Source organism: Neolamprologus multifasciatus, chromosome 13, assembly GCF_963576455.1.
Source record: "Neolamprologus multifasciatus chromosome 13, fNeoMul1.2, whole genome shotgun sequence".
NCBI lineage: Eukaryota > Metazoa > Chordata > Actinopteri > Cichliformes > Cichlidae > Neolamprologus > Neolamprologus multifasciatus.
This window is the reverse complement of record NC_140451.1, coordinates 33,953,700-33,966,503: the sequence shown is the minus strand read 5'-3', so window position 1 is coordinate 33,966,503 and position 12,804 is coordinate 33,953,700. Positions and strand designations below refer to the sequence as shown.

The following is a 12,804-nucleotide window of genomic DNA, read 5'->3' as shown; positions in this document are numbered from 1 at the left end:
CTCGAGAGCTGCTCAGCAGAGCCTGAGGGTGGCTCAAGACTTTTGCACAGCTCTGTGTGGCTCATTTGAACAGGCCTGGGAAACAAAGTCGTTTCCAGTCGTCTGGATTAGAAACTTTAAAACCAAACCATGAAAGTGAGGTTGGGGCCCCTTTGAGTGGCCGTTAGATAAAAGCGAGGGGGCGATAATAAAATCACCAAAACGGTTTGAAGGCAAAGTGAAACTAACAGCAGTGATTATTCAAATATGTGGAATCAGGAAGTCAAAGTTGGACCACGAACAGGTGAAACAGACAAATCCTTATCAATAATTATTGATCGGTGCACAGCAGCAGTTTGACACACGGCTGCAGTTAGAGAAGCAGAACAAAGTTGACCTCTGACCCTCGTCCTTTGCTCTCGGTTATCTCTGTGAGCGAGGATCGGCAGTGCAGCGGCTGTAAACTGAGGTCAGAGTTCAGGAGCTGCCGCTGCTTTGTGTTTCCTCTGCAGCCAGACTTTTGTCAACGACAGCAGGAAGCAACGCTCGGAGCCTCTTTTACCTCCTCTGACCTTTGACCGGAGAGCTCAGGGTGAGGATCGCAGTCAGTGAGGAAGGACTCGCACGCGCTCGTGCTTCAAGTCGTTCCAGCTGAGAGCCGGCGACGTGTCGGGCGCTCGGAGCAGCTGCAGGAGTCAAAGTCACGTTCTGCTTTTAATTTGCTGCAGATATATATATATATATATATATATATATATATATATATATATATATATATATATATATATATATATATATATATATATGAAGCAGGTTTGGAGGGATGATCCAGTGTTTCTGTTCAGCACAGGAAGCTGATTATCTTGAAGCTGCTGGAGTGCAGAGACGAGGCTTCAGCTTGATTTCTGCTGAGAAGGAAAGAAAACCGGATTGGCTGATTCCTTCAGGTGGACGTTAGAGGAGTTGCAGATTTCACAGCGAAACCCGTCTCACCGGATTCGTCCGGTGCTGGAGGTGATGAAAGTGGTCTGTGACGGTGATGAGGACTGATGTGTGAGCAGCAGAGGCGTCAGATTCAATAAAGCCCGAGCTGTTTAGAGCGCTTTGGGGGCACTTAAGCAGCTCTCTGATGTTCCTCTGCAGGAAAGACAAAGCGCCCTTTGATCGCGCTCCGAAGCAACGGCGTCCTGTAGCAGGTTACATCACTCGGGTGTCAGGATTATTTGGAGCTGATGCTGGTTGTAAAGACGAGAGTAGCAGTTTGTTACAGAAACGCCGTCACAATAAGGACGAACCGCCGATCAGATTGTTATTAATGTGTTGATCGTTACAGCGCCGTCGCTTCTCTGTGGACGTGAACGCGTCGGTAGGAAACACGGGACCTGAGTGTGACATAAAATATGATTTTTGATCGCTGACCCGAGGAGGGCAGCACTTACATCTGATTAAAGCACTGCTGGACCCCGTCAGCCTCAGATGCAGGTTTGACCCTCTGATAGCTGTAAATGCCGCCGATCACGCCGCGGAGTCGCTCTCCTCGCCCTCCTCGCCCTAAAGCATCATTCCTGCTCTCCGTTCATCACAGAGCAATGTCTTCCTGCTCTACAGTTTGATGAGTTTGTCCTGTTTTCCGTGGTGAACGTGTTTTAATAATGATCAGAACGCTCAGTTTTTTTCTACCCCTGGGTTTATATGATGTCATAGAGAGTGGGTATCTTGTATGGAGGATTCACCCACTGAGTTGGTAGCCATTGTGGAATTTCCACAGATTCATCTCAGAGGTCTGCAGGACATTAAACTGCAGGTATAGATGTAGATGTGATTAAAGTTCTCAGAGGAGGCTTAAAAACACTGCTCCACTGATGGCTCCTCCCACCAGACCTCTGACTGAGCGCCATGGTCATTCTGACCGTGGACGCTTCTGTTCAGCCTGATTTAAGTAGCAGGTAACCGCTTTTATAAATCTCTGCTCTCAGACCTGCGGTTAGTGAGGGGCAGCCAGGAGAGGCGAGGAAGCGCCGAGTTAAGACAAAGAAGGATTATTTTGAACCATGAATCATGCTAAGCTGCTGCGGTAGGAGCTAGAAACGAGCCGACAGGTCGCCTTCTTGTTTCTGAGAGGAGACGCGCACTGACTCGCATCTCAGCACCAACATCTGCTCTACATCTGCCGTGCTGCTCGTGCACGCCGCCGTGGCGCATGCTGCTGTGGCGCACGCCGTGGCGCACGCCGTGGCGCACGCCGTGGCGCACGCTCTAAAGTTCACTCAGCAGAATAACAAAGTTCAGGTTCTTTGTTCTGGATCTACTCGAGATCAGAGCAGCAACACTTTGTGTGCGCGTGTCATTTCCTCTGACAGAAACCAGCAAAACTGGTTTTTAAGACGTTTCACACCCCCACACGTGCCAGCAAGGACGCACACGCGTGTGAGCCCGCTGTGGCTGCTTCATAATTACTGATGACAGAGCTGCGGCTGTCCTGGATCGAAGACGCTTGGAGCTGCAGGTGAACGCCGACGTCTCACGCCACTGTTTCCTGCAGCCTCTTGTGTTTTCATGTGACCTCTCCTCGTGATCTAAACGGCTGACCTACATCAGCGAGCAGCACAGAAGCTCAGCTTTACTGTAAAATGTGGAACAGGCGAGACGACACAGATAGGAGCTGTGAAAAGCCGAGAATAGAAGCACGAGCGGCCTCAGCGAGGTGGTTAAATGGAGCGTGATGGAAGGAGCGGGCTGTGTAAAACACGCCGGTCTGCGCAGACGTTCCTCCGGACACGCTCAGGAGGAGCGGTCACGGAGGTCACGGCGTGGCTGCCGACTCCTCACCTGAACACCCGTCAAGCTGCTTCTGCTCCTCCCTTTAATAGCCGAGCTGAACTCACGTGTCAGTCGCAGCCTGCTCGCCCACGCGCTCCTGCCGCTCCGTTGGAGGACGGCCAAGGGCAAGAGAGCACATGTAGATACCAGAGAACTGAGAAGGGCAGCAGCTTGTCTGTCTCAGCTGATAATGAGCCACACTGCACAAACACCTTCCTCACCCTTTGATCCAAGGTTTCACTCCCAAAATCTCCCTGAGGCCACACAGAGCCTCCTCACCCCTCAGCTCCTGTTCAGTCACAGTGATTCACATCGTCCTCACATCGTCCTCACATCGTCCTCACATCATCCTCACATCGTCCTCACATCGTCCTCACATCGTCCTCACATCATCCTCACATCATCCTCACATCGTCCTCACATCGTCCTCACATCGTCCTCACATCATCCTCACATCGTCCTCACATCGTCCTCACATTATCCTCACATCGTCCTCACATCGTCCTCACATCGTCCTCACATCATCCTCACATCATCCTCACATCGTCCTCACATCGTCCTCACATCATCCTCACATCGTCCTCACAACATCCTCACATCGTCCTCACATCGTCCTCACATCGTCCTCACATCATCCTCACATCGTCCTCACATCATCCTCACATCGTCCTCACATCATCCTCACATCATCCTCACATCGTCCTCACATCGTCCTCACATCGTCCTCACATCGTCCTCACATCGTCCTCACATCATCCTCACATTGTCCTCACATCGTCCTCACATCGTCCTCACATCATCCTCACCGACCAACCAAACAAGCACATGTAAACTTTAGGACTTCGAGTTTTTCGCTTCAAACATTCAAACACTCTGTGCATGAGCAACAATCCTGTGACTGCTGTAAACAGTTTATCACAGCGTTTTATGACATCATACAGAGGGGATACCCCCTATATGGTAATTTCAGAAGCCCCGCCCATGTGCTGTTGAAACGTGGGGTGGGGGTTAAACGGCCTACTTCAGAGGATGATCTGAGGAGCTGAATTATGGCAGCGTATGATATACAGAACCTCAAATCATGCAAAGCTGTTCTGGTCGAATCCACATTTGGTGCTTCTGTAACCAAACTGTGAGCCAGAACCTAGAACCCCTCCGAGGTTCCCCCAGAACCTCCTGAAGAGTGTTTGGCGACGGTCTCCCTCGGAGTCGGCTGGTGCACCCTGGAGGGAGGAGCTGTTGTTTTGACAGCGTTGTTTTCATTTTTCTGTCCCTGAGGTGCTGATAAAACCTGTTGTGTTGCTCTCTGCCGGGTCTCCTTTTTGTGGCCCGGCGTTCTTGGAAAAATGCATTTTAATCTCAAGGAAAAGAAAATAACGTTTAAATATATTTTTAAAAAGAAAGAAGTGTGAGAGTTATCAGAGAATTTCCCGCTCTGAGTTTTTTCCAGACATTGTCTGAAACTCGTTCAGAGATCTGAACACCTCATCAGCATTCCTGTGGTTGCTTTCATGACCACTTTATTCCAACACAACAACATTAGATCACAATAAACTCTGTTTATCCTGCTTTATCCTGAGCTTCATGACTGTTCTCATCCAGTTTCCACACATTCACCTTCCTAACCCACACTGTGGAGCTGGACTCTGCTTCTGATGACTAAAACATGAGGTGTTTGGTTTCTAGCAGTGAACCAGTCTGAGTGACCTAAATACAGGATTGGGTGAGAACTGATGAAGCGTGAGGTCAAACGGGATCATCAGCCTGAAGCTGTGCAGTTAGTGGGGTGGAAAACCTCTTTCTGTCACACTTTACATGCAGATTTCATCGTGATTGGTATCTTCTAGTAAGATCTGCAACTGTTTTAGTTACATAATAACTACTTCCTGTTGATGATGATCACTCTGCGATGCTCAAAGCATTCACCCAGGAAAAGCCTCAAATTCAGTTTGTTTGTATTTTCTTGGTTTGGAAAAGATCTTTTTTCCAGTCTCCAAGTTTTAGGAATAGGTGTCATTAACCTCTTAACATCCACTTGGTCACTGTGGACCAATCCAGACTTGGAGCTAAGAGTTCGGCCTATGCCTAAACAAAACCCTGCAGAGGTCGGCTCAGTGGGTGAAGTAGATGATTTGATATCTTGAGGAAAGAAGGTTTAAAACAGCAAAGCTTACATGATCAAACCTTTATGGATTCAACCCTTGTAGAGGATAAACTAACTGTGAACTCTGTCTGTGTTTCTTGCTGCAGGTCGAAGAGACGATGTGCAGCTGCAGGATGGACCTGGTCCCCCCGTCCTGCCCCTCACCAAAGACTCGATGAATTCTGTGCTGGACACCAACAAGTCTACGGACCTTTTGGACTTGTAGCACAGGTCCACAGCAGGGAGCACTGGAGCGTTTTAAAGGAAGGGCAGACATGTCCCAGGCCGGTAAGGTCCTCCACCTGTACGTCGAGGTGAGGTCTGTTGCTGAGGAGGAAGGTAAGGTGCCGGGCCGAGGAGATGATGGTTCCAGTCATCTGATGCTCCAATGTCCAGATGTTCTCCCTCACTCTCAGAGGAGCTCCGCCTACTCCAGCCGGAACCCCAGTCCGGATCTCTCTCCGATACAGCACCACATGGGGGGCGAGACCCACAGCTTGCCTCTCTCGAAGACCTCCTCCAGGCAGTCGGGCAACTTCCGGTCGAACGCCCAGCTTCAAGAAGATGCTCTGCATGACAGTTTTGGGCAGTTACTTGAAGTCCTTACTCCGGGAATGACCGTTCCACGCCACCACGGCTCACTTGGACACATCGGCTCCTCAGACATGGATCCCTACCAGAGGAGGGTGTTTATCCCACCACCATCAACATCCTCTGGGAGGCTGACTGTGCCCTCCACACCAGTCAGCAGTCGCAGGTACTGCGAGGTCCCAGGGGTGGAGGGCAATGAGGGGAGGAAGTCCGTGGTGTCGTTTAGCTACATAGAGAAAGCAAACGTTCACAACACGGCCGCCCGCCGAAATTCCCTGTCTCATAATGAGCCGGACAGTCCTTTCAAGGAAATGGGAAGCAGGAAGGCGCTGCCCGCTCACCTTCGGAAGAGGCTCAGCGATCCAATGTCGTACAATGGTTACCTGTCGCAGAGCCACACCTGCCCGGCTCAGAGTCCAGCCCCACGGGGCTCGCCTTACCTGCAGAGAGCTAACCTGGACTCAGTGGCCAGAGGCGCCACCTGCAGGGCCCTTGAGGAGTTTGGATCTCCAGAGCTTAAGCGCAGATTTGGAGGTCACCGATTTGAGAACAGCAGCCCCTCCCTGCCTCGGCATTATCAGCCTTCTCGCTGCCAGACCTGGGGGGGCTCGCCTGACCTGCCCCGCAGCACCCTCACCCTGCCGTGCAAGACCCAGCTCATGGAACTGGACAGGACCCTCTCCCGTAGTCCAGTGAACGGATTACCCAGAAGTCCTGCCTCCAACCATCTGTGTGCCCACACCAGCTGCTGGTCTGCAGATCCAGCCGCTAAACTGCACTCCAACGGCCCGAGCAAAGCCAGGCCGTGGACGGGAGACGAGAGCCCCAGACAGTCGAGTAAATTTCACCCACCGTTACCTGCAGGGAGGCCCACAGACATCCAGCACGAGGTTCAAACTAGCGTATCACCTGCCAGCACTTCCTGCACACCTGGGACCTCTCATCACAGCGCCCGTAATGCTAACACTACCAACACCAGCCAAAAAGCCACAGACAGCAGCTCAAGCAATAAACTGAATTTAACCAGCAGGAGTCCCTACAGGTTGTCGCGCTGCAGCAGAGCGAGTGACGCCAGCGATGTCAGCGGCAGGAGGAGTGCCTCCCCGTCCTCAAACCTCGATGTGGCGTCTAAGTTAGCTCTGGAGGCCAGCAGGCTTTCCAGCATTTTTGCAGAGAGACGAACTCCGACTCCTCCTGAGTCTTTTCGGCCCGAGAGTCCCAAGACTGCACGGAAAGAACCACAACCGTACTCCGCCCTTTATGGACGGAGCTCGCCTGAGCTTTTACAGGTGGATCCCTGGAAGGAAGTACCTCACACCAAACCAGGACGAATCTCCCCAGTCGCGTCACAGAAAGGCCTCTCCTCACCAGCATCGCCAGCCACGCCTGCTCGATTGTACCGTGCAGCCGCCTCTCAGTCACCTGAACTGGACCCACGGCAGAAACGGAGCGCATCACCCAGTAAGGACGTGTCCTCCCTGCACCGCTACCAGCCGCCACAGTACACCGGAGACCGCAGGTCACCCGGCGTGGAGCGAAGACAGTACGATCACCTGTCTGAGAGAGACAGCCCTGAAATCACCAGGAAGCCCGTCTCCAGACCGACCGTGGAAGCTTTTCCTGTGAGCTGGACCTCCAGGCAGCAGGAGTGGATGGAGGACAGGAGCGACCTCAAAGAAAACTACCGTCAGGCACCTCCCAGAGTTTACGTTTCACACAAAGACGACAGTCGTGGAAAGGATGGGGGCGATAAAGGGGTGAAGACACCGGGGCAGGAGCAGCAGAGGCCGGGTGCGGGCATGACCAAGGATCCGACAGAGGAGGTCCAGGACCACAGCGGCGGCGCCGGGCCGTCCTCTCACAGCTCCAGCGGAGTGACGGGGAGCCTGAGGGACAGTCTGTCCCCGGAGACCTCGAGCCAGTCGAGCCACGATACGGCAGACGGTGGCTCCGGGATGCAGGTCGGATGGATGGGAGGGGGCGAGGGTGTGGTTGTGTAAGAGGAGGTCATCAAGTAGTGTGTGTTGAGTCAGTGAGCTCCAATAAGTCGTCGTCTTCACTGCAATAAATCGATAATGAAAGCAGAGTAACTGCAGCTTTGATTCAGCGTCTTTGTTTCCGTCACGGTTTCCTGCCGCTGCGCCGAAACAGGACCGGCCTCACGTTTACATAATGATGATTTCTGCTTTAGACTATTCTGCACCAGCTCAAACTTCTTTAATGCGTCACGAACGGCACGTATCCAACGCGTGTTTGTAAACACATGTAAACATGCTACTTCCTGTCCGTTTCAGTCAGACGTCGCATCAGCAACAGCTCTGTCCTCCAGGTCGCAGAAGATCGCCCAGGCCAAGTGGGAGTTCCTGTTCGGAAGCCCGAAGAGCCGCTGCAGTAAAGGTGACATGACCTTTGACCTCAGGTCCTACACCGTGGACCGAATCCGCATAAACTCTATCAGAAAGAAGCCGTTTCTGTCCATGTTGGGTCCAGACTCGTGTTTATGTCAGCAGACACACGTTATTATAAACTCAGAGTTATTTTATTGCGTCCAGTCGTAGGACGACACGGCGCTCCACCAACGCATCATCAATAATTCACTGAGTCAGCTGATTTCATCTCTGTAAGTTCAGCAGCAGCTTTCATGACTCAGAGTGTGAACTGGAATATTAAACAGCACTGACACCTGGACGGGTTAAAGTGTTGTTGGAGGTCACCTGCTGACGGTGTTGGTGGGCTTTCTGTCTGCAGGTAAACACCAGTGTTGATGGCGGCTCTGAACTAATGACTGTTTATGAAGCTCAGACGTGTCAGCAGGTGTGTTTCTGCCATCATACTGTAAATGTTACAGCATATATAATTTAACAGCAGCCCTTAAGTGAAGCCACACCCACCTCTTAGATACCACAGCAGGCAAATACGACCTTACAGGCTTCGTGTGCTTCATGCTGGGACGGCTCATAGCGGTGCAGCAGCAGCTGACGACCTGCAGCCTGTCTGCAGCAGGTTAGAGGGCCGCTCTGTCTCTGCTGCTGTGGAGTAAACACGGAGCTCCCGGCGTTCCCGGCGTCTTCTAAGCCAATTAGCCGAAGCTGCAGCTTAACGTGAGCTCAGAGGGGTTTTACAGAGAGTACAACTGTGCTCACAGGTGCTGCTACACATCCCCGCTTCCTGTTCTTTACGTTCTCACTTAAAACTGGGCGTCAACGACACAGAGTCTTAAAGTTTGTGCTGGCGCGCTCTGAGCTGCAGCTCCGATCGTGTCTCTGAGCTCAGAGGTCTTCTTCTGTCCTGTTTGTCCAACAGGTCGTTGTAGACAGTTTGATATTGATAAAGTCAAGTCTCAACATGGGACACAGCTCATCTGGAGTCCTTCTGTGTATGAACTGATCCGATTTACAATAACTGTGTGTAATTTAATCCAGAGGTCTCCAACCTTTTTTGCGCCACGGACCGGTTTATGCCCGACAATATCTTCACGGACCGGCCTTTAAAGTGTCCGAGATAAATACAACAAAATAAAACTAGTACTGGTACCGAAAAATAAAAGATTTATTCATAACACACGTGAAAAGACCCAGGAAAACCGAGTAAACGATAAAAACGATAACAAAATAACGCTGAAAACCGATAAAAACCCTGAAAACTATACATTTCACACCTGAGCCTCAACTCTCGCGGCCCGGTACCAAACGACTCACGGACCGGTACCGGTGCGAGGCCCGGGGGTTGGGGACCGCTGATTTAATCAATGATCTAAACTGTCCTCTAATTAGTTTGCACTCGTACGTTTCTGTAGTGAAATATCAGAAACGGGTTTTAGTTCCTCTATGTAAACATGATCCATCAAAGTTTCATGAGGATATCTGCTGGACTCAAACAGCTTATCCTTCATCCCCGATCGAGGAGCAACCCTGGGTTTTTTAACCATTACAGGCGTATCATTAGGAACAGCTGCTGTTAACACTGATATTTACTCTGGACTCTGAGTTAACTTCAATAATTACTTCCTCCAAACCATCAACGTGTCTTTTAGACCCCATTCCTACAAAACTGCTCAAAGAAGTCCTGCCATTGATTAATTCTTCGATCTTAAATATGATCAACCTATCTCTAATAATCAGCTATGTACCACAGGCCTTCAAGCTGGCTGCAGTTAAACCTTTACTCAAAAAGCATCTCTACACCAGCAGTCTTAGCTGATTACAGGCCAATCTCCAACCAGATCTCTGCCTCTTTTAAACAGCGTGTCTGTATCCTGTAAGCGGGCTGAGGTGAGCAAAGGACGAGCGGATACAGACCCTCGTTCTGAGGCTACATCCAGTTGAAACGGCGTTTTTCGTTCCCACTGTCACTAAGTGTTTGCTCACATGGCGTTGTTGATTGTTGGGGTTTCTGTGTTGTTGCAGGTTTACAATATGAACCACCCTGAAGTTGCCGTTAAGATTTGGTGATAAACTGGATAAAAATAACAGAGAACTGGGGACCAATCAGAGTTTAGCTTCTGCACTTCGTACGACCTGTTTTGTGCTCTCTGTCACGGCGTTATGAACATCTGCTTTTTCCTCCCGTAGACGCGCCGTCCACGACGCCTCCCACGACGCCTCCCACCAGCAGCTCGCCCAGTCCCACCCCACCCTCTTCCCTCCATCTGAAACCAGCCAATCAGAGGAGGGGGCGGGAAACCGAGGGACAGAAGCTGTCTCATCACGAGGTCCAGCAGATCGAGGTGGAACTGGTGACTGCCGACCCTCGAGGCTCCTCCCCCAAGACTGGCATCATCCTGCGAACCCTCAAATACTCGGAGACGGACCTGGACGCCGTGCCTCTGCGCTGCTACCGTGAGACCGACCTGGACGAGGTGCGTGCGCCTCCACCTGTTCGCAGCTCACCTGCTTCCTCTTAAAATACGTCTTCATCATCTCTTGTGTGTGTAGGTGATGCGGGCGGAGGCAGCCGAGGAGGCGGACTCGGCCTTCGGGAGTAACCGCAGTGTCCTCGGAAACTCCACCTTTAACCCCGCTGACCCCTCCCCAAAATCTCGCCCAGGTGGAAGGAAGGAGGTTGATGGGGAGGAGGAGGAGGAAGACGAGGAAGATGAGGAAGAAGGAGTGGTGAGCTGGGCCAGCGTCAGGATGCAGGGAGACCGGCAGAGACAGAGAGCCACGAGGGAGGAGGAGGAGGTGCTCAGCCTGCTGCTGAAGGGGTGAGAGGGCGAGGGGCGGGGGCTGGGGGGTGAGCAGCTTGTTTCACAGTCGAGCTGTCAGAGTAACTGATTACTCAAAGACTTCAGCTCAGACTGTTGTTTTCAGGCTCATTTACACCTCGAACCCTCAAAGCTTCACTGAACTTTCTGCAGCTCTTTTATTCCAGTCTGCTGTCTGTTTGCCTGAGGCTCTGCACACGGCTGTGTTTATCTTCTGTTTGGGGAGGTCACCTGTTCAAATATGCACGTCTTCTGTTTATCGGCTGCGTTATAAACTTCATAAACAACGACTTTCATCAGGGTCTCTGCTCATGTTTGAAGCTCCGCCCTGCCTGCGTGTGATCACACGAGATGCTGCTGCACAGAGATGAAGCATTTATTATCTGACAGCCACAAAAGTTCAGCTGTAAATCCTGAAGAAGCTTTTCCCCTGTCAGATTAAACATTACAGTAAAGTCCTGACTTCCTGTATCTTACTGTTCTGGCCTATGACAGGCCACGTTTCAAAATGTCACGCGGCGGGCCGTTTCTGGCCCGCAGGCCGTCTGTTTGACCCCCTGCTTTATATTCAGAGCTGCAGCTGAGGAAGAAGGGCTGCCTGTGTCGAGGCAGTCGTCGCTCCTGCTCCTTTCATCCTCTGTGATGCACATGCGTGTGAACGGAGGCCGTGTGCAGACGTTTCCTCGCGCTCGGCTTTTTAAACTTTGACCCCAGTTTGGTCTGAGCAGACTCGGCGTGAGCGTCTGTGACAGCTGGGATTAAACACGGTTTCTTCTTCCTCAGGTCGCCCGAGTCCTCCGACACCCACGGGGGCCTCAAGTCTCCCATCTCCATCGGCAGCCCCCGCCGACCCTCCGACAGCAACCTGGACTCCTTCAGCCGCCACTTCGAGAGCATCATGGAGTCCCACCGGGCCAAGGGCACGTCGTACAGCAGCCTGGACAGCGTGGACCTGCTGACCTCGGGATCCACGTCCGTGTTCACCTTCGACCTCCCCACCCTCACGCCGGAGATCCAGGTAGGGCGCAGAAAGGAGGCGGGGCGCGGCTTCCTGTGCGCAGCAGGACGTAACGCCGTCTCGTTTGTGTGTTCAGAGTCAGATCTGCGAGAGCGCCAAGCAGATCATCGAGCTCAGCTTCGCCCCGCTGGCCTGTCCGGACCTGTCCGCCGCCTCTGAAACGTCTCGCTCCGAACTTGCACTCAGTGCCTCGGGGGCGGGGCTCCGAGGAGGCTCCAAGGACGACGGCGGCCCTCCGGTCAGGTCCAAGTCGGAGAGAGAGTCGTGGCGTCGCTCCATCCTCAAAGACGGCTTCAGGAAGGCGAGCTCGACACCAGCGCTGCACGGCAGCATCAGGTGAGTCGCAGCGCTCGCTCTGCAGCCAACCAGACGAGGAGACGAGTGTGCGTGTCTGTGTGTGTGTGTGCGTGTGTGTTTGTGTGTGTGCGTGTGCGTCTGTGTGTGTGTGTGTGTGTGTGTGTGTGTGTTTGTGTGTGTGTGTGTTTGTGTGTGCGTCTGTGTGTGTGTGTGTGTCTGTGTGTGTGTGTGTCTGTGTGTGTGTGTGTCTGTGTGTGTGTGTGTGTCTGTGTGTGTGTGTGTCTGTGTGTGTGTCTGTGTGTGTGTGTGTGTCTGTGTGTCTGTGTGTGTGTGTGTGTGTGTGTGTGTCTGTGTGTGTGTGTGTGTCTGTGTGTGTGTGTGTCTGTGTGTGTGTGTGTCTGTGTTGTAGCTTCCTGGATGCTGTGATCAAACGTGATCTGCAGATTAAAGTTAAGAGCTGAAAACTGCTGCAGGGACTCAGATCAGCCACAAGGTGGCAGCACAGCTCTGTGTGTGTGTGTGTGTGTGTGTGTGTGTGTGTGTGTGTGTGTGTGTGTGTGTGTGTGTGTGTGTCATACAGATGGAGAGTGCAGACATTTGCTCAGCACCGTTTGGCGTTTTGCTGAGTCGGACATTTTTCCTGCAGCTGTTTTTAACCTCGTGTTATTTTCCTGCAGTTAATCCTCAGATTAAAAAACCAGCAGCAGCTTTCAGCCTCGTTCACCTCACACACTCCACTTAATGAGGCACGAG

At 52.0% G+C, this 12,804-nt stretch overlaps 1 protein-coding gene across 2 annotated transcripts in view; it reads left to right on the top strand.

Annotated features, from left to right (window-relative positions):
* psda (pleckstrin and Sec7 domain containing a) overlaps positions 1 to 12,804 on the top strand; it is a 50,398-nt gene that overhangs the window by 4,973 nt on the left and 32,621 nt on the right. For both annotated transcript variants that reach the window (XM_085183154.1, XM_085183153.1), the window contains exons 2-7: positions 5,050 to 7,494; positions 7,828 to 7,930; positions 10,105 to 10,391; positions 10,468 to 10,736; positions 11,520 to 11,754; positions 11,831 to 12,090. In XM_085183154.1, coding sequence (XP_085039280.1) covers positions 5,218 to 7,494; positions 7,828 to 7,930; positions 10,105 to 10,391; positions 10,468 to 10,736; positions 11,520 to 11,754; positions 11,831 to 12,090 — 3,431 coding nt within the window. In that variant the 5' untranslated portion in view covers positions 5,050 to 5,217. The remainder of the gene's footprint in view (positions 1 to 5,049; positions 7,495 to 7,827; positions 7,931 to 10,104; positions 10,392 to 10,467; positions 10,737 to 11,519; positions 11,755 to 11,830; positions 12,091 to 12,804) is intronic.